The sequence below is a fragment of the Elaeis guineensis genome, chromosome 14 (genome assembly GCF_000442705.2).
Source record: "Elaeis guineensis isolate ETL-2024a chromosome 14, EG11, whole genome shotgun sequence".
NCBI classification, from domain to species: Eukaryota; Viridiplantae; Streptophyta; class Magnoliopsida; order Arecales; family Arecaceae; genus Elaeis; species Elaeis guineensis.
The window spans coordinates 41,478,236-41,501,447 of NC_026006.2; the positions used below are offsets into that span (position 1 = coordinate 41,478,236).

At 37.4% G+C, this 23,212-nt stretch overlaps 1 protein-coding gene across 1 annotated transcript; it reads left to right on the forward strand.

The window, feature by feature from the left end:
• The first annotated feature begins 22,545 nt into the window (after positions 1-22,545).
• On the forward strand, positions 22,546-22,935 carry LOC140853601 ((+)-piperitol/(+)-sesamin synthase CYP81Q2-like). Its single transcript, XM_073248260.1, has one exon. It carries the CDS (start codon positions 22,546-22,548, stop codon positions 22,933-22,935), a length of 390 nt encoding a protein of 129 aa, XP_073104361.1.
• Positions 22,936-23,212: the final 277 nt, after the last annotated feature.

The following is a 23,212-nucleotide window of genomic DNA, read 5'->3' on the forward strand; positions in this document are numbered from 1 at the left end:
AAAATTCAAGAAGTTTCTAAGAAAAAGGAAACAGGGGATGAGAAAGAAATTCACAAAAGGGGATCAAAGCATAGAAAAGGAGAAAGATCAAACCCCTATATGCTACGAGTGCAAGAAGCCAGGACATTTCAGATCCGAATGTCCTCAATTGAAGAAAAGTCCAAAGAAATTCAAAAAGAAGGCAATGATGGCGACCTGGAGTGCGAGTGATGACTCAAGCTCCGACGAGGAAACCTCAACCAAACAAGTCAATCTATGCCTGATGGCACATGAAAATGAGGTAACTTCTGAATCCACTAGTGAATTTACTTTTGAAGAATTGCATGAAGCTTTCTATGATTCAATTGATGAATTAAAGAAACTAGGGAAGAAAAACAAAGAGCTGAAATTGGAAAATCAGTCCTTAGTGAAACAAGCTGAAATTCTTTCAATTGAAAAATTCACATTGATTCAAGAAAATCAAAACTTTAAGGATGAAATTAACAGGCTGAAATCTATAGTAGATAAGTTCACCTTAAGTTCAAACAAGCTAAATATGATCTTGATAATCAGAAAGCTATATATGATAAGGCTGGACTTGGTTATAAACCCCTGAAGAAACAAAAATTTTTGAAGGATATTTATGCAAATTATTCAAGCAAAAAGCCTACAAAAATTACTTGTTTTAAATGTGGAAGAATAGGACATAAATCATACACATGTCTTATTAACAAATATGCAAACACAAAGAAAATATGGGTTCCAAAAGGAACCATTCTGACTAACCTGAAAGGACCCAAGAAAGCTTGGGTACCTAAGACAGAAACTTGATCTGTGCTTGCAGGTGTGTCTAGCATCCCAAGAAGGAAACAGAAAATGGTATCTTGACAGCGGATGCTCGAGACACATGACTGGTGATGAATCACAATTCATCACACTTGATGCTAAGGATGGAGGGATGGTCACCTTTGGAGATAATGGCAAAGGAAAGATCATCGAGATAGGTAACATTGGTATCACTCCCTCCAAATACATTGAGAATGTTTTACTTGTTAAAGGTTTAAAGCATAACTTACTCAGCATTAGTCAATTCTGTGATAAAGGGTATAAAGTAAGTTTTGAATCAACTGTATGCATTGTGACGAGTCCTATTAACGATGGCATTAAATTTATAGGACATAGGCATGGCAATGTTTATATGGTAGACTTGAATGATTTAACTAAATTAGACATGCAATGCCTAGTTTCCTTAAATGCTAAAATAAATGAGACTAGTTGGCTGTGGCATCGTAGACTTGCACATATTAGCATGCATTCTCTTTCAAAATTAATCAAAAAGGATTTAGTTCTCGGTTTGCCAAAATTGAATTTTGAAAAGGATAGAATTTGTGATGCATGCCAATTAGGTAAACAAACTAGAGTATCATTTAAATTCAAAAATACTATTTCAACTTCTAGACCTTTAGAGCTCTTACATATGGATTTATTTGGACCAACTAAAACCACTAGTCTAGGAGGAAAACGATATGGATTTGTAATAATTGATGATTACTCTTGTTTTACTTGGGTTTTCTTTTTAGCTCACAAAAATGAAACTTTTCAAATTTTCACGAAATTTCATCGAAAAGTCACTAATGAAAAAGGGTTTTCAATTCAAAATATTAGAAGTGATCATGGAACAGAATTTGAAAATCATGACTTTGAAAATTTTTGTGATGAAAATGGAATTGGCTACAACTTCTCTGCTCCTAGGACACCCCAACAGAATGGGGTAGTTGAAAAGAAAAATAGAACCTTAGAAGAAATGGCCCGTACCATGCTCTGTGAAAGCAACCTTCCAAAATATTTTTGGGCGAAAGCTATTAACACAGCATGTTACATTTTAAATCGTGCTTTAATAAGACAATTTTTAAAGAAAACCCCCTATGAACTTTGGAAAGGAAGAAAACCAAATATTGCCTATTTTCATATTTTTGGTTGCCGATGTTTTGTATTAAATAATGGCAAAGAAAAACTTGGTAAATTTGATGCAAAATCAGATGAAGCAATCCTTCTAGGTTACTCCTCCACTAGTAAAGCATTTAGAGTGTTCAACAAAAGAACCTTAGTAGTTGAGGAGACCATACATGTTGTCTTTGATGAATCTAACGATCCTCCTTCAAGGAAGAATGAGGGTGTTGATGATGCAGATCCACTAATAGAAGGTATGAAGGAGATCACTCTGAAAGATTCAGCAACTCCAGAAGACAAGGATCAAGAAGATGAACAAAATGAGAAAGGTGAAGAAATTCAAGAACAACCTCAAGGTACAATTGACTTACCCAAGGAATGGAGGTATGTTCACAACCACCCTAAGGAATTAATTATCGGTAATCCTATGCATGGGGTAAAAACACGTTCTTCACTTAGAGATGTACTTAATCATTGTGCTTTTGTATCTCAACTTGAACCTAAAACTTTTGAAGAAGCTGAAAATGATCATAACTTGATTAATGCTATGCAAGAAGAACTCAGTCAATTTGAAAAAAATAATGCTTGGACCTTAGTGAAAAGACCTAAAGATTATTCAATAATTGGCACAAAATGGGTCTTTAGAAACAAGTTAGATGAGCATGAAAATGTAATTAGAAATAAAGCAAGACTGGTTGCTAAGGGATATAATCAAGAAGAAGGAATTGATTTTGATGAAACTTTTGCACCTGTTGCTAGATTAGAAGCCATTAGACTTCTACTTGCTTATGCTTGCTTTATGAAATTCAAACTATTTCAAATGGATGTTAAAAGTGCATTTTTAAATGGATATATTTCTGAAGAAGTATATGTAGAACAACCCCCTGGATTTGAAAATCATGCTTTTCCCAATCATGTCTTTAGATTAAATAAAGCTTTATATGGTCTAAAACAAGCACCTAGAGCATGGTATGAAAGGCTAAGCAAATTTCTACTAAATAATGGTTTCTCAAGAGGCAATGTAGACACAACCCTATTTATTAGAAGAAACCAAAATGATATGCTAATTATACAAATTTATGTTGATGACATAATTTTTGGGTCTACTAATGAATCCCTTTGTCAAGACTTTGCTAAGCTTATGCAGGGAGAGTTCGAGATGAGCATGATGGGAGAACTCACTTTCTTTCTCGGACTCCAAATCAAACAATCAAAAGAGGGAATCTCCATCACCCAAAGCAAGTACACCAAGGAACTACTCAAAAGATTTGGAATGGAGAACTGCAAACCTATTGGCACACCAATGAGTCCCACAAGTAAGCTTGACAAGGATGATGAAGGTAAAAGCGTAGACTTAAAATACTACAGAGGTATGATTGGCTCATTATTATATCTAACTGCAAGTAGGCCTGATATCATGTTTAGTGTTTGCTTATGTGCAAGATATCAATCTAATCCTAAGGAATCTCATTTGAATGCTGTTAAAAGAATCCTTAGATACTTAAATGGTACACAAACTATAGGGTTATGGTACTCTAAGGACTCACAAATTAATTTGTTAGGATATTCTGATGCTGATTTTGCTGGATGTAAATTAGATAGAAAAAGCACAAGTGGAACTTGCCAATTTCTTGGAGTTAACCTAATCTCATGGTTTAGCAAGAAACAAAATTCGGTGGCACTGTCTACGGCTGAGGCCGAATACATTGCAGTCGGAAGTTGTTGTGCTCAAATCTTGTGGATTAAGCAACAACTCGAAGATTTTGGAATCAAACTTAATGAAACACTAATAAAATGTGATAATACAAGTGCCATAAATCTATCTAAAAATCCAATACAACACTCAAGATCTAAACATATTGAAATAAGACATCATTTCATAAGAGAGCATGTTCAAAACAAAAATATTATTCTTGAATATGTTTGCACTGAAAATCAATTAGCTGATATCTTTACAAAGGCCCTTAGTGAGGAAAGATTCTGTGAAATTAGGAGAAATCTAGAAATTCTAGATCCATTTGTCTGAAATTTCTCAATTTCCAAAGAATAGATGTCAAAAACTCTTAGAGCTCAATTTTCAACATCTATCCTGGTCCCAAAAGCTCAGGTTTATCTCTCTAAAAACTTATCATTGAGTAAAATTCCTTCTCCCAAAATTTCAATTTTTTCTGGAATTTATTTGTATTTTTTCTGAATTTTTGAACTTCATGAGTCGACCCCCATGAGTCGACTCAATGGCAAACTTGTAAATCCCACCAACTTCCATCGTGTTCATTTTTTTAAAACGGGAAACCTTGTTTATGAGACGACTCATCTTCTCATCGTCTTCCTTCCGAAAGCCATCCTCTCAAACTTTTGTTTTGCTCCAAATCCAAGGATCAATTTCGAGGCAATTCTCCCTCCTTCTCTCCACCAAAAATCGCCTCCTTGAAAAGGACTTTTCTGTGCTTTCTCGCAGTGATAGGCGAGGGTGGAATGTGCCCTAGAACTTCACCGTTCAGTCAAAATCTACTTCTTTTCTTCACCAAAATTCTTCTTTTGTGATCCCTCCTCCACTGAATTGAGTCTTCTTGTCTGCTACTTTATTGGATATGGCTCCAAAGATGAAACTTCCCCAAAGAAGAAAATCAATCCGTGAGCCTGAGGAAATTGTCCAAAAGAAAAGGCATGCTCAGTCTTCCACTGTTCCCAATCCAGTTTCAGTACCTGCTCAAGGTCCCTCTCAATCTTCCATAAGCCCCAGTGTAAATCTTCTTTCTGATAGAAAAGTAGAAACCGGAAAAAATATAGATTTTCGGTTCTTTGAGAAAGAAGGCTTTACTTTTGCTACCAAGATCAAAAATCAAGGATGGGAACTTTATTGCTCTCTTAAGGAAGTCACCTATGTTGATCTAGTCAGAGAGTTCTACCAGAACCTACATTATGGAAGTGGGTCAGTGACTTCAACTGTAAAGGGGATTGACATCTGTTTGGATTCTAGGATATTGGGAGAGATACTTCAGTTGCCTAGTGAAGGATACTCATATATGGAACTCCCAATTAAAGAAGAAGGGATCAGAATTATCTTAGGAGAAGATTTTTCAGGAAATTTAAACAGATTGGAAGCAAAGCTATTATCCATTGAGATGAGGGTCCTGCATCAGATTGTGACAAAACTTTTCTTTCCTAGGAGTGGTAGACATGACTTACTATCTGACAGAGATGTATGTGTCATGTTTCATATCATCACTCAGACCCCCCTAAACCTCCCTACACTTATGATAGAGGCCATGAGAGAAACTTTGAATAGATCCAAGGCACACTTGCCTTATGGTATGGTCCTTACTAGAGTATTTAGGAGGTTTGGAGTTAGCTGTGAGGGGGAGACACCTACCAAGCTCTCACATGTGGACACTTTCAACCAACACAGCCTGCACCGAATGGGAATTACAAAGACTGTTGGTGGTTGGATCAAGGGCTCTGAAGAAAGAGCTGAGGAGAGAGCTGAGGAAAGAGCTGAAGACAGAACTGAAGGCAGAGTAGAAGAAGAAGGTCCATCTTCTCCTGTACATGATTTCAGGGCAGCTTCACCAGATACCCAGTTCATTCCTGATACTGAGGCTGGCCCTTCTGAGTTTACTAGGATGCCCACACCAATGTATCAGCCAAAGAGCAGAGCACCTCCTTCAGAGTTCAGACTGGCTGATGATCAGATCGAGCATATATCTCAGCGTGTGGCTTCTTTGTTGTCTAGCCAGTGGAGTAGTACTTCTTTTGCACCTGGAGCTACTTCTTCTGATCAGACCATTACTCCCCACATCTCCACTGTATTTCAGATGATTTCAGATCAGTCCGTCAGGATACAGCAGCTTGAGGATACAGTCTGGAGACTTACTGGCAGAGTTCTTGACTTGCAGGGGCAAGTTCTTGCATTGGCCCATCCCCAGCCACAGGAGTCTACTATTGAGGTCACAGACCTCACTGCAGAGGCTGGCAGGCTCAGAGGAGCATTAGAAGGTGGATATGAGCTACTGAGGAAAGAGATCAGAGGATCGAGTGAGCATGCTACCACCCAGTTCACTGCTCTACTTCAATCTGTTTCCAGAGCACTGAACGTACTTGATTCTATCAGACTCATGGTATCAGCCCTAGTATCTCAGCGTTCTCAGCCTCCCAGTTCATCTCGTTCTCCTACTCGTGGCAGAGGCAGACGGGGTAGAGGACGCACTTCTGATCCATCATCTTCTCATACCATATCTGATGACTCCGATCCATGATTTGTCTTGATCATTGACTTATCTTGATCTTTACTAGGTTCTAGGAGTTAGTATCTTGTTCTAGGATCTATACCTTGGGGCATGTATTGACATTTAGCTGGTTGAATTTTATGTATTGAAATAATTATGATATTAATGGAATCATCTTTTACCTATATCTTTGTAATGATTATATTTTGGTTATATTTCAATCTCCGATACATCTGTTGAAATATTATCTTCTCCTTGTTGTTGTTTGCTGTTGATAATTGCTATATTAAGGGGGAGCAAACATCTGTAAAAAACTCTAAAGAGGAAGAAATTAAAGAATATTTCAGAAAAAGAAAAGAAAGAGTTAACTATGTTTGATGATGTCAAAAAGGGAGAGAAATTAAAATTAAACAAAAATTGAAATTAGACAAAAAGCAAAACCCTAAATTATGAGAAAAAGGGGGAGAAATTAAATTAAAACAAATATTGAAGAAAATATTGAAGAAATAAAATAAATATTGGAGAAATTAGACAAAAACAAGGATTGAAAGATTAAACAAAACTTTGAGAAATTTTGGTATCAAAATTTGGTATCAGACAGAACTTTAACAAAAAGTTATCCATCAAAAGCAAAATCATGAGTATAATGCAAATAAGTATTTTTTTATATATAAGCTCTGATATTCAAACTTGCTTTTGAAATTTTACTCACCTTGATACATCAATAAGAAATTTGTTTTACTCTGATACATCCTACAATTTCTTTCAACTTGATCTGATACATGATAACATTTGATCCGATACAGTGTGAAGGTTTCTCTAATATATTATAACATTTGCTCTGATACTGTATGAAATTTTCTCTGATACATTAAAAATTTTCTTGCTCTGATACATTATAAAATCTTTTCTGATATCATTGTAAAAATTATTTTTGCTCTGATACATAGAAAAAGTTATTTATCTTCTCTTGCTCTGATATATCTTGAACTCAAAATGATCTAATACCCTTTTCAAATCTTTAAGAAAATGGACAAACTATTTTTGCATTTATATTACATGCCAAAAGAATCATACTCTTTTCAAGCATATACACCTATAATGGATTCTTTTGAAATTAATGCATTAACATAAATATTTTTGTTCATATGTTTTGTCATCATCAAAAAGGGGGAGATTGTTGATCCTAGATTGATTTTGATGATTACAAAGCAGATTGAAGGGATACAAAATTTTAAAATAAAAAAGTCCTTATGCTCTTCAAGGGCAAAATCATAATTTCACTAAAATCCTGATTTGATAGTACCATTTGGTAGAACAAATGATTTGAAATCTATTGGTGAAAATTTCATTGTGTTTGGACTTATATTTTTGAAGTTATGAAGGTTTGAAGTGCATGAGTCGACTCATGAGTCAACTCATGGCACTGTGAGCTGATTGGCATGCAAAAATTCTCCTTGGCACGCTAGTTTTCTGGCTTGGCACGACCTGTGAGTCGACTCATGAGTCGACCCACAAGGCATGAGTCGACTCATGAGTCGACCCCTGCTAATTTGAGCCAAGAAATTTCTGAAAAGCATTCTCTGGTTTTTGCAACAGAGGTCGACTCATGAGTCGACCCCTGAAGCATGAGTCGACTCATGAGTCGACCCCTGCGACGGGAAATGTCAGCAACGGCTATTTTTTTGCCCGTTTTAATTGCCATTTATGCTTCCTAAAAATTCTCTAACGGCTCTTTATCTGCCTAAATTGTTTTCTCTTGCTTCTAATGCTACAAAATACTTTAAAATGATGAAAGAAATTGCAGATTAAATAGCGGATCAAACGTGAAAAAAAGAAGAGAAAGAGAGGAAAAAGAGAAGAACAGAAGAGAGGATCCGAAATTTGCAAGAAAAAGCCTGAGATCAACGAAATATCCATAGAGAAAAAGAGAGAGGATCCACAATATACCACAGAGATTGTGAAAGAGAAAAGGAAGATCTTTCAAGGAGAGAATTCTTCACGCCTATCGTTTCAACCTTGATCTAGAGATCGTTCAAAGCTTTCAAGAGATCTTCAATCAACAATCAACCTCTTCTCAAGCGTTCAACCGTTCATTCATCTTGAGAAAATCTGAAAAAGGGGTTCTTCATTTGAGTAAAGCTTTTATTGTTATATTTGCTCATTTAAGGAGCTGTTATTGTATTCATCTGTGCTCTAAATATTCTTACTCTTTGTGAGTTTTTGCTCTTGTTTTTGGAGGATTTCCAAAACAAGGAAAGGTTGATCCGAACCTGAAATCGGAGTGTTTTGGGTTTGCTTGTACCCGGGAAACAAGTGTTCTAGCTTGGGATAGCTAGGGTCGGAGTTTCCGACGTCTTGTATTCTAGCTTGGGATAGCTAGTGTCGGAGTTTCCGACGTTTTGTATTCGGGTTGAATACAAAGGATAGTGGATTGAAATTCCCAAGTGGGATCTTGGGGAGTGGATGTAGGTGTAAGGTTAGCACCGAACCACTATAAATCCTTGTGTTTGTGGTGTGCTTTATCGCTTTATCTTATTTCTTTATTATATCCTTGCAATACTACTTTAGGTAATTAATATTGATTTAAAGCCATTGTTTTGTTCTTCATAAGTTATTTGTTGGGCTTAAAATTTTTAGAAACCCAATTCACCCCCCCTCTTGGGTTGCATAGCTGGGCAACACTCTGGCAAGTCACGACAATGGCCACTACCTTACTCCACTCTCTGTAACAGATTTCATGTGGCTCCACCACTCTCTGGCAAGTCACGACAACGGACACCACTCCACTCTCCATAACAAACTCCATGTGACCCTAAACGGACCCCTGATGCCACTACTCCCCATAACAAACTCCGTGTGACCCCGAACGGTCCACTACCAGATAGTTGCAGACATCGCTATCAATCAGTTATGCTCTCCGTCTATAAAAAGGGACTCCAGATACGTTCTTCTCTAAGCTCTAAACTCTATCTCGAAATTCTGCTAAAATTCCATTCGAGTGCTCCATTTCTGTTGAGGCAGAGTACTGACTTGAGCATCAGAGGGTCTTGTCGGAGTACCCCCAACTCCGATTTAGACTTTTCTTGCAGGTCTCAATGGCGGATGCGATCCCCTCGACTCCAGCTTCTCCGACGTCAGTGGAATTCTGCACCAACATTATCTTATGAGAAAAATGATCAAGACTCCATTCACTGGACATGAAAAAAGAATAAGTGAGTTATTAGGATTTGTGCATACAGATGTATATGGTCTTATGACAACTCAGACCAGAGATGGATACTCTTATTTCATCATATTTACTGATGATTTATCAAGATTCAGATATATGTATCTTATGAAACATAAATCCAAATTTTTGATAAATTTAAAGACTATCAAAGTATGGTCAAGAAACAAACTAGATAGTGTATTAAAATCTTTTGATTAGACCGAGAAGGTAAATATCTTTTTTGTGAGTTTTTAGATCTTCTTAAAGAAAAGGATATTCTTTCTGAACGGACCCTCCATATACACCATAATTAAATGGTACAGCTAAAAGGAAGAATCATACCTTATTAGATATGGTGCAGTCCATGATGTGCTTTACAGATCTACCTATTTTTTTCTGAGATTATGCTATAGAGATTGCTATATATATTTTAAATAAGGTACCTTCAAAATATGTGCCTAGTACTCCATATGAGATATGACAAGGTAAGAAGCTTAATCTTAAGTATTTTAAGATTTGAGGCTATCTGATTTATGTCAAAAGAAGTTTTGAACATAAGCTAAGTATTAGGATAGATAAGTTTTTATTTGTAGGATATCCTAAAGAGAGTATGAGATACATCTTCTACCATCCTATTGAATAAAAGATTTTTGTTAGTAGGCATACCATTTTTATGGAAAAAAAGTTTATCCTAGAAGGGGACAGTGAAAAAAAAATTAAACTTGGTGAAGTTCAAGACCTATAAATAGATACACAAGATATTCCTCAACTAGATGTACCCATTGATAAGGTAAAATCACAACACACATCTCTTCTCTAAAGTTAGATAGAGTGCGAAGAGCACCTGTTCGGTACAGGTTCATCATTGAGAATGTTGAAGCCCACATCATTAAGAATGATGATCCTCTGACTTATTTGGAAGCTCTCATAGGTAGGAACTCAAACAAATAGCTAGAGATCATGAAATTCAAAATAGACTCCATGTACACCAACCAAGTGTAGACTTTGGTTGTTACACCTAAGGGTGTTACCCTTATAAGTTGCAAGTAGGTCTATAAAAAAAAGATTGGAGTAGATGACCAAGTAGAAACCTACAAAACCAGACTGGTGGCAAAAAGTTTTAAACAAAAGTAAGAAATTATTATGATAAAATTTTTCACCAATAACTATGCTCAAATCTATTCGGATTATACTTGCAATAGCTGCATGCCATGATTATGAAATCTGACAAATGGATGTAAAGACTATCTTTCTTAATGATTATCTTGAGAAAGAGGTCTACATGTCTTAGCCAAAATGATTTATCTCAAGTGGGAGAGTAAATCAGATATGCAAATTGAAAAAATCTATTTACAGATTAAAGCACACCTTGAGGAGTTGGAACATCTATTTTGATGTGACAATCAAAGAGTTTGACTTCATCAAAAATATGGATGAATCTTGTATGTATAAGAAGACAAGTGAGAGTGTCATTATCTTCTTAGTATTGTATATAGATGACATACTTCTTATTAAGAATGATGTCCTAATATTACAATCGGTCAAGATGTGGCTATCAAGTAAGTTTTTTATAAAAGACTTAGGAGAAACATCGCATATACTTAGTATAAATATCTATAGGAATAGATTTAAAAAGATGTTAGGCTTGTTCTAGTCTAGATACACAGATCTTGTGCTAAAAAAGTTCGGCATGGATGGGAGTTGTTGGGTATAAAATACCTCCAGCCAAAGTTCGTAAAAGGCCGACCCTCCCTAGGCTCTTCCGGCTTCCGACCTTGCACGATGTCTTTCTGAACTCCCCCGACCGTCTGAGCTTCCACAATGCCATCTGGACTTCTCCAATAATGAGCTCCCCCATTCATCTACCGGGCTGTTCCAAATGCTTTCCGAGCTTCTCCAACAGCAAGACGTCTACAGTAACCAAACTCCATCCAAGTTTCTACAATGGTCGACCGTCTTTCGGATTTCATCCGAGCTCTTATAAGAGTTGGACTCCATCTGAACTTCTACAGTGGATGGATCACAGACGAACTCCTACAACGGACAGGCTCCACCAGCCGGATCTCTACTTCGAACTTCTTTCAGACTTCGTCAATGATCGAGCTTCTCCAGCAGCGGGACTTCTGCAGTAAGAAGTCTCCATCCGAGCTTCCACAATAACTGATCTTCGTCCGAGCTTCTACAATAAGCAGACTTCATCCAGACTCCTACAAGAGTCGGACTCTATCCGAACTTCTACAACAGAATTAAATCTCGGACTCCTCCAACGTTCGACTTTCTCCGGTGTCCTCAAGACTCTCTCAGCGGACGAACCTCCACAACACCATCTGAACTCCACTGTCAGACGACCCCCTGTCAGATTCCTCATGAAACTGGACCTCTCCGACGGACAATCTTCAGACGAGCTTCCACATCAGGCAAATCCCAGATAGACTTCTCTAGCAATCAGACTCCTATCAGACTTCATCAACAGAAAGTCTCCATCCGAGCTTCTACAGTAGATGACTTTCACCTGCAGCATCAATGCCCAAGGCACCCAACAACAGTTGACTCATCAGCAACCTCAAAAATATCCGAGCCTCTCTTAGATTGCTGAGATAGAGAGCCATTCCGCTTCATAAGACATCCCAGTCGAGCTTCAGCCATCAGGCCCAAACTCTCTGACAAGTCATGACAATGGCCACTACCCTACTCCACTCTCTGTAATGGATTCCACGTGGCTCCACCACTCTCTGACAAGTCACAACAATGGACACCACTCCACTCTCCATAACAAACTCTACGTGGCCCTGAACGGTCCCGTGACACTACTACTCTTCGTAACAAACTCCGCGTGGCCCTGAATGGCCCCCTGACACCACTACTCTCCGTAACAAACTCTGCATGGCCCCGAACGGCTCACTACCAAGTAGTTACAGACGTCGCTGTCAATCAGTTACGCTCTCCGTCTATAAAAAGAGACCCCAGATACGTTCTTCTTTAAGCTCTAAACTCTATCTCGAAACTCTGCTAAAATCTCATTCGAGTGCTCCATTTCTGTTGAGGCAGAGTACTGACTTGAGCATCGGAGGGTCTTGCCGGAGCACCCCCAACTCCGATTTAGACTTTTCTTGCAGGTCCTGATGGTGGATGCGATCCCCTCGACTCCAGCTTCTCCGAGGTCGGTGAAATTCTGCACCAACAGGAGTAAAAGAAGTTACTTGTCTATGGGTTAAGGCATACATCTCTCTAAGAAGATATCTCCTAAGATATCTGAAGAGAGGAATAGAATGAGTTTTATTCTCTATGCTTCGACAGTAGAGTCAATAATGTATACTATGCTATGTATCAGACCTAATGTTGCCTATGCCTTAGGTATAGTCAGTAGATTTCAGACTGATATAGGAGAGGATCATTAAAAAAATATTCTTAAGTACTTAAAAAAGTCTAAAAATTATTTTCTAGTATATGGTGGATCTAAGTTAAAACTAGAAGGATATTCTGACTCTAGTTTTCAATCAGACCCAGATGATAGTAAGTCTACTTCAAGGTATATCTTTACTCTATATGATGGAGCAGTAAGTTGGAAGAGTTCTAAGTAGTAGATTGTAGCTGACTCAATTACTAAAGCACAGTACATTGCTCTAGTGAAGCCATCAAGAAAGCTATCTGGATGAAGAAGTTCATCACCAAATTAGATATTTTTTTGAGATCACGAATCCAGTACTACTTTATTGTGGTAACACTAGAGCTGTAGCTCAAGCAAAGGAACCTAGATCTTATCATAGATCCAAGCATATTCTAAGATACTTCTATCTCATTCGAAAAATTATCGAATGATAAAATATAATTATTGAACAAATAGATATAAAAAATAATATAGTGGATCCATTCACTAAAATTTTATCACAGTAGCAGTTCAATTTCTACCTTGATTGTATGGGGTTGAAATATAAGGGCGATTGACTTTAGTGCAAGTAGAAGATTGAAAGAATTATATCTTACAAGTCAATCACAATTTGTATTGCAATGAGATTTTTTTTGATCTTCCTACTCATGTACATGATATTTTATGAATTAAATAGAGACTTTATATTTTATCATATACTGCATCTTATATTTAATACTAAGATTATAATGAACCTCATAGATTAAGATAATGATTTTAGAACTATGATAAGATCATACTAGTGAGATCTAACATCTTAAAATTTTCAGTCGTTGATACATTAAGTCGAAAATCAATATTTTTGAAAAGACTGGCACATCCTACGTATGCTCAATAGAGAGAGTGATTGATCTCACAATCACTTGTGTGAGATACTAATACAAAGATGTAAGTGTTTGTTAAAGAATGAGTTCACTGAATTGACTCGTTAAAAGAGAATATCTTATGGAGCCTTACTTGCATGTCAAAAGATGGTTCTCTAAGTGGGAATAGTGCAACTGATCCTTAAACCTGAGACTATCATGAAATCTTGTGCACATGAATCTATATTTTGGTTCATACTCATTTATGACTAGATCATGTATGGGGTGTTCTAGATATGATGGATTGTATATGAAGATTGTGAGTAGCTCAACATAAAATCAATCATTTTTAGTAAGAAGAGATCGCATCCTACTTGCTTTAACCATATGATGATTCAAAGAGACTTTGATCAAAGTAGAATAAAAATTTAAAAAAAAATAATATTTTATTAATTAAATTATCATTATTAGATTAAAAAAATATAAATATAAAATTAGATTTGACATTATTTCATATCCATAGTCATATTCGGGATGCAGTATGATCGTAGAATTGAATTGCATAGCAATTTACCACTGAAGGATATTTTTAGTATTTTTATTAAAATTTTATATCTTTTAGATAGATATGATATATTACTAGACATCAATCTTATCTTGTAAGTTTGATCGAAATAAAAAATTTAATTCGATCGTCAATTAGAAAGGATTCCAATTGTTGAAATCGAGTTAGCATGATTTGGATCTAAATTGATTAGAAATGATTCTAATCAAATCAAGTCAACTTGCATTTAGACCTACTGCTAGCTAGATGTGAAATCCAATAGGTCACACACAAAGAAAATTGATTAAGAATCTTATTGAATTAGATCAAGTTTAAAGGATGAATATGCTAGCATGTGTTACATGCCCTAGCTTTTGTGTTTGAATCAGATTTGAAATTGATTTCAGATTGGGCTAATTAAATCCAATTAGACTTATGTTTTGAATTGCTCTGGATTGGGTTGACCTTTGGCTGGTTGGGCTAAAAAAATTAGCACCTAAAAATTGCCTCTCCATGCATCAGAGATTCTCTCTTTTTGGCACGTGGGGTATTCCTTCTTAGTGCAAGGTTTTGTGTGCCACATGGGATGTGGCATTCTCCCTTGCACTTATCCAATTTGTTTCCATGCTAATCTTCTTTTGGGCATGGACTTCTGGTCAGCCATGTGATGCTTGGTTGAGTGGATAAGTTTGAGATCAAGTTGAACTTGATCTATCCTAGCCGTCCCTTTATCCTTGGCACCACTTGGACTTAGAGTCCAAGTGGTTATGGAGTCTCTTTAAGTCCAAGTGGTTATGGAGTCTCTTTAAACTCTCATGCCTTATCATTTTGCATGCCAGATCTGCTTGGGTGCCATCTATATTGACCATTGGATGGCCATTGGATAGGATTCTATCCATTGGATAGAGTGGGCACCCCTTATGAAATCTTGCAACACTTTGGAAAACATCAAAAATTATTTACGCACCAAAGAGTCCTTCTGTGAGAAGGTGTCTCTTCAAATTAATTTTCAATGTTTATCCATGTGTCACAAGATTTTTGCTGGTGGGCATGAGCTGAGGTGAATGGGTGTGATATGGCTTGGATGGGCGTGAGATAGTTTAGATATGTGTCCACTCTTTATCAATAAATAGGTGTCGCACTCGGGGATTCAATGCAATCAATTCCTATCTCTTCTTTTTTACAACCTCTCCACTATTGTCCCAATAGTTCTCTTCCTTTCCTTATTAAGACAAGGTCCTCTTAAGGACAAAAGGTCTACTTTAGGATAAGGGCTAAAGAAGAGAATTAGGCAAGACAAGGAGAAAAGAAAGGAAGAGAGGGAGAAGGCTAGGAGGAGGAAAAGGAAGGCCAAGCTTTAGGGCAGTATTGTGCTGCCCAAAAAAATTTTTTGAGAAAGAATTCAGCAAGAATAATCAATTTTGAGGAGCGAGTGTCTTGAATCAACTCCCATGTAGATCAATGTTGGAGGGCGAATACTTGGGCACCTAGTGAAAACTTTGTCAAAATTTAGATTTAGCATTATAGGTATTCATCTATACTACTGTAATGATATACATATGTTGTATATGATTGTTAATCATCAAGGTGATCTTGGATTAGGGTTTGATGGTTAGAATTTTATAATGAAAAAAATTTCGAAATCCATACTTTCGTTGTGCCATCATAACCTTGCACTCAGGTGCTCTCCTTCTCCTCTGATCATGAGAAGAAAATCAAATCAAAGGTAGCTATCCTTCCCCTCTGCTTCTTCTTCCCCTTGATCACGAACGGGTCGGGGCCGAAGGTGTGGTGGTTGGCTAACTCCATGCTCCCAACCTTGAATCGAACGTAGGTCAAGGTGGGGCTCTCCCTCACAATCCTCATCTCCTCTCCTCTCCCTCATAAGATGCACAAACCTCAACCAAACCTAAGAAACCCCTTCGCCCTCTCTTAGGTGTTCTCCTTCCCCTCAAATCTCCAAGCTTAAGCTCTCATGGAGCCAACTCAAACTACCACAGATCGCACCTTCCCCTTAGATCTCTTCCACCAAGATTAAGCTCTCGAGGACCAACTCAAACTGCCATAACTCTCACAAACCCCAACCGGCACCATGTGAAACCCCTATGCTCTCTCTCTCAGGTGATCTCCTTCTCCTTAGATCTCCAAAAAAGAGAATGAATGAAAAGAAAAATACTATTATAGAACAAGCCTATGGCAGCACTTACTATAGAAGTAGTTCAAAAACCGCTGCCATATCAAGTATAGCAGTGGTTATTCATAATCGCTGCCATATGTTGGACATATGGCGGTGGTTGTAATAACCGCTACCATAGGTCGAACCTATGGTAGCAGTTAAACATAACCTCAGCCATAGTCCCGACCTATGGCAGTGGTTACAAATAACCGCTGCAATAGATTCTAGATATTGCAACGATTGACTAACTACGGCCATAGGTTGGAGATGTAGATAGGTTCGACATATGACAGCAGTTATAATAATCACTGCCATATCTACGACCTACGGTAGTGGATAGATGTAACCACTGATATAGGTCAAACCTATGGCAAGGTTAATAATAACCACTGCTATAACAAATATGGCAACAATTACATAACTACAGCTAAAAATGTATAAGCTGCGGTTTCGTGCAACCGCTGCTATATAGACTGAATATAAATATTTTTTTATATTTTTTTTGAATATGATATAATTTTAAAATTTAAAGTCCATCTTCACCGTTCATTATCAAAATAATTATCACTAGAGTATGGTCACAAAAGATCATCTCGATCCGATAGCCCTAACTATGTCGATCAATAAAATTTGATTTCAACAGTCATGAATGGCCACATAATAATCTGACAGATAGAGATTACCGATGAATCCAAGAACTTACAATAATGATCTCAATGATATTTTTATACATTATCAAAATTTTACTTCAATCGGATATCATTATCATGGTCAATTTAGTACGAAATGATTTCGATCATTAAATAAAAAATGAGTGATGAAAAGGTCAAACGATATTCAATTATAAGATAATTTTTTAGATAAATGATCTTTACTATTATTTTAATTATTTATATAGTGATGATCATAAAATTCAAATCGTGCCTACATAAACCATCTATGTTAAACAGATCTTACAAAAGTACAAGCATAATTACTTAAAGACTTTAAAAATGAATATGAAGAAATATAATTTTGGATCGTTCATATATATACGGTTTGAATTTTATGATCATCACCGTATAAATAATTAAAATAATAATAAAGATCATTTATCTAAAAAATTATCTCATAATTGGATGCTGTTTGGCCTTTAATCATTCATTTTTCATTTAACGATCAAAATCATCCCGTGCTAAATTGACCATGATAATAATATCCAATTGAAGTGAAATTTTAATAGTATGCTACAAACATCATTGAGATCATCGTTGTTAATTTTTGGATCTATCGATAGTCTCTATCTATTAGATTATCATACGATCATTCGTGATCGTCGAAATCAAATTTTATTGATTGACATAGTTAGGGCTATCAAATCGAGACAGTCTTTTGTGACGATACTCTAACAATAATTACTTAGATAATAAACAATGAAGTTAAATTTTAAATTTTAAAATTATATCATATTCAGAAAAAAATATAAAATTTATATTCTACCTATGGCAACGGTTATTCATAACTGCTGCCATATGTATCTATTGTAGCAATTATGCATAACCACTGCCATAAGCGACATATAGAAGCCGTTATGCATAACCACTGTAATAAGTGGCATATGGCAGTGGTTTTTGAAATTACTGTCATAGGTTAGGTCTTTTTCCCAGTCCCACCCCTTCTTCTTCATTTCGCATCGGCATTTTGATTTTCCTCCTCTCTACTCGAGCCCTACTCTCTCCACCATCGCCCCCCCCACCGCCACCCCCTCCCTCTAGCACCATCGTCAGCTCCCTCTTTCCCGATCTCCCTCGATCCCATGCCTTGCCTCCCACTTCCCCGACCTCCCTCGGCCCCGCCTCCCTCTTCCCCTGGCCCCACCTCCCTCAGCCCCGACCTTCCCCGGCCCCACCTCCCTCTTCTCCCTCGACCTCGCCTCCCTCTCCTAGACCCTGCCTCCCTCAGCCCCGGCCACCTTTGACCCCAACCCCCTTTGGCCCTGCACCGTGCCCTGCCGTCACCCACCTTCCTCTAGTGCCATGTTGACGATCCCCCTCCCCGCAGCTGCAAGTATGACTTTTATTTTTTTTATTTCATGTTATATTATTTTTATAATTATGACATAATAATATTTAGTAATAATTATGACATAATAATATTTTAAAAAAATCACCGTCGATGGGTTCTGGGCCTTGTTGGTGGCTATGGGTCATGCCGTCGGGTTTTGAGCCATTGGATTCTGGACTGTGCCAGTAGGTTCTAGACCATGTCGACAGGTTCTGGATCATCTGGTTTTGGACCGAGCCGGTGGGTTCTGGGCCATGCCAACAGGGGTGGGTTTTGGGCCGTATCGACGGGTTATGGGCCAGACTGGCGGGTTTTGGACCATGCCGGCAGATTCTAGGCCATCGGGTTTAAGGCTATACCAGCGGATTCTAAACCATACCGATGGGTTCTGGACCATGCCACTTTATGAAAATTATTTTTTTTTCTTTTTTTTATAAAGAGGCAATGATGATTTCAAATGAAAAATGGTTAATTCTTAGCATAATTTTAGTAATATTTTTCTCTTATTTTTTTCTTCTTCTGTAAATATTTTAACAATTCCGAATGACAAGGTGATCTTGGATGGCTTGCGGCTATTTAACAAGCAACCATTCGTAGCCAATTTGGTTTACTTGTAGCGAATACCGAAAGTAACATTGCAATGCATGATTAATTAGTGAATCTGGGCCTCCCTTTTACTTTATTGTTCAACAACATGTTCTATTGGTTAATGTTCATTAACGTTGTAGGTCATGATGGCATCGAAATGCCATCTAGCTTTCACCCCCACCCCTCGGTGAGCTATGCGGAGCTCCACATCTGAGCCACTGTCAGAGCATACTCCATCTATCTCCGCATCGGCTTTAGCTTCGCAGGCACCACCGGCATCTGAGCCTCCACTGGTAGCCATGTCTCCGACACATACTCCACCTATCGATGAGGCTCCACTGGCATCTACGTCGCACAATCCCAATGAGAGTAGATTTTCATAGTCAATTATTTATTTATTTATTTTTTATATAGTTATTGCACACCTCTATATATTCGTAATGTATTCTTATTACAGGTGCATCATCTAGTAGGATATTTTACGGTCCCACATGCATGCTGCATGTGTGAAACCGCCAACAACAAGTCATGATGGAGTATTATTAGGAGGAGAGGCGAGTAGGAAGACCGCATGGGAGATGCATTCCTTTTTTGAAGTGCTTGTGAGGCGGTCCGACATCATTTCCGTACTACTCGTAGACTGGCAATTGATGAACATTGGTATTAAGGATCAGGTGTGGGAGGAGATTTGGATAAGTATATCTTAATTATATATATGCATGTGACATGTTTAAACTATATTTGATTAGAATAATTTTGTAAGTGACTTCTGATAACTTTGTACAGAGGAGGTATGACTTTTTAGATCATGAGGGCCTGAGATGCCCGACTGCAAAAGATTAGAGAGTTGTACTGGAACTACAAGGTCAAGCTCCACAGAGGGTGGTTAGAGCACCGTAAGGACACTAAGGAGGAGCTTGATCTTTGGATCCAGGATTGTCCCCCGAGTCAATAGGAGGGGATGGTCAAGCATTGGAGGAGCCAAGAGTTTTAGATTTATTTTGTAACTTATGAATTTTTCATTACATTGATAATTATATTTGATTTTAATTTATGTGATTTAAATACTTTTTAGACTACCTCCCATCAAAACTGAGAGAATCGGGCTGCTTAGGAGTACACGCACACTCTCGACCTTGAATCTATGGCCAGTCGTGTACATAGAAAGGTAATGAATTTTGACCCTTAGTTTATGAGTTATTGAATTATTATTTTTTTACATGTTTCTAACAAGTTGATTGATTGTTATAGCTGACGAGAGAGAGAGTGATATCTACCCATAGCACCATCTTCCAATCCAGTCATACGGACAAAAAGGGCAGGCTGATGAACGTCATGATCAAGAGAATTTTTGTAAGTAATAACTAGAGTATGATTAGTATAATTAGTATTATAGCATTTCTTATAAAATTTTATTTAAATTTGTAATTACAAGAGCAGTTAGATGTGCTTGCGAGCGAGGGCCCAGACACCTCTGGCCTCCATGACCATCTGTCTCAGATTTTGGGATCTAAGCACTCTGGGAGGATTCATTGCAAGCTTGGATATATACCGATGAGTTACTGGTCTAAGGCAAGCATCTCCTCACACACTTCTGGGGTCGTCAGTCGGGAGCAGCTTGATGAGGCCTTGGCGTAGGCAGCTCAAGCTCAGGAGCATGCATCATAGGCTAAGAAGCGTGCATCTCAGCTACAAAGCGTCATGTCCGCTATGGTGACACAGCTCTCCGCTCATCTTAGAGCTAATTTTTCAAGCATTCAGAATATGTTGGTCAGTGTTTCATCTTCAGCCCCTCCAGCTCCTGCTCCAGCCCCTTCCGATGATGACGAGATGCTTGGAGAGGAGGATTTAAATTTAACAGATTTTTGATGTATTTTATTTTTATTTGAAAAATATTGTAATACAATTTGATCAGTAATAAAATTTTAGTATTTGAGATATATTTCTATATTATTATTAAGTTTTATATAAAATTTTTGATTCTTTCAAGTCTTAATTTAAGTAATTATATATTGAATTGCATTTATGAGATAAAAAAAGCAAAAAAATGATAAATTTATATATTTTTTGTTATCCAACAGTCTATGACTGTGATTGCGCAATCGCTGTCGTATTCGTATCAATCGCTGTCATACATCTGTACCAACCACTGTCATAATCTATGATAGCGATTCAATAACTGCTGTCATAATTTATAGTAACGGTTACAAAACTGCTACTATAGAAGATATAGTAGCAATTTTCTAACCACTGCTAGAGAAGCTATAGTAGCGATTCATAAACTGCTGCTATAGAAGCTATAACAGTAGTTTAGAAACCGCTACTATAGATGCTATAGTAGCAGTTTACCAACTGCTACTATATACCACTACGATAGATCCGATTTTAGCAGCAGTTATATGATCCTGTATGGCAGCGGTTGTAGTAACTACTGCAACGACCACTACTATAAACCTACAATGACGGCGACAGTGGCAGCGGTTATAAAATCGCTGCTGTAAGCTAAGGCAACAATTTTTTGGGCTACGGCAGCAGTTCTGAATCACTACCATAGCCCTGTCCTATAGTAGTGAAAAAAATGAAAAGAAGAAAAATATTTTACTTTTCAAAATTTCTAGAGGATTGGAGCAGATGAACAGGAAAGGGCCTTTATTTTCTCTCGATTTTCCTCTATTTTCTCAGTGTTCAGGAGTTGGATGGAGGCTTGGGGTGGCGAAATAGCAAAGCTTGGATGGTGGGGAAGCTTGGAGCGGCCGAATAGGAGACCCGAGACATTGGATAGGGTTTTGGGGCGATGAAGAATACGAAGCATGGTGGCAATAAGGAAAAGAATTTTGCTCGAAAGAGCAGGAATTAAACAAAGTTTCCATATTAAGATTATAAATAGTGCTTTAAAATGTATATGTAATTTGTCAACCAAAAATATAATGCCTTTAGGTTGGATCTGGGTGGTTAAATAGTTGGTATCTTATCAAATGATGTTGGGTTGGAATCTTCCCATCTATTTTTTATAAATTAAAAAACATATCTTGAATTTTATTTTCAAACTTGTAATATCAATTTCTGACCGATTATTCATAAACTCTACTTCTATTTATTAAAATATTTCTGATCATTTTTCCATCAAAAATAATTATTTTAATAAATTAAAAATTATTAAAATTATGTTTTTGATGAAAGTTTCCATCAGAAATATTACTGATAAATAATTTATCACAAAATCGATCATAAAATTTCTTTATATTTTTTTAAAACTTTTTGTAAAAAAAATTTGATGGATTTCTGACAGAGTTGTTTCTGATAAATAATTCATCAAAAATTTATCAGAAATTTTGAGGCATATCATTTATGTTTTGTTGCTTTTTTTGTGACAAAAATATATCGGTGATCCATCAAAAATTTTTGACGGATCATATCCGTTAGAAAAGTCTGTCAGTAAAATCCTTATTTCTAATAGTATTTTACTATGCCATTGAGAAATAATGAAGAAGGCAAGTTCACAGCATGAAGCCAATTTAGAGCCAAGCCGGATTTTTGAGGAGTCGGACCTCCCTAAGCTTCCCTACCTCCCCTGTCGAAGTGCGGCTTTCCTCCCCGCATGCCATCTGAGGACTGCACCATCCAAGCCTACCATGTGCCACGGGGAACTATGGTTTTTATCAATGAGTGGCGCATCCACAGGGACCCCGAGCTGTGGGACGACCCCTTGGCGTTCAAGCCGGAGAGGTTTATCGAGGATGGTGGAGGGGGAAATGGACTTAGATTCGTGCCATTTGGAGCAGGAAGGAGGGGGTGCCCAGGGGAAAACCTAGGCTTGCGAATGGTGACATACGCTTTGGGAGTCCTCATCCAATGCTTTGAACGGGATTCCATGACAGAGGACAAGGTGGGCTTGAGTACTGTTTTGGGTCTGACCTTGCCAAAGGACCAGCCTAGCTCTGGTACCGAGGTACAGGATACGCGAGTCCATGGTAGATGCCTTTTGTGAGAAAATATTCGTTGCAACAATATATGAGGAGGCAGTTGATATTGCATTAGAAAATATATTATTTTATAATTTATAAAGTAAAATATTTCAATATTTTTAATAATAGAAGTTTGTCGACTCTTGGCCCATCTATTTTGGCTAAGCACAAGACAAACAGTTGCATATTATAAAGGTTTAATCCCATGAGTCTGAATTTTTTATGATATATATTTGGCACCATAAAGAACCATGTACATCATTGGATAGCCACTACATTATCAATCTTTGAAAGGGTTAG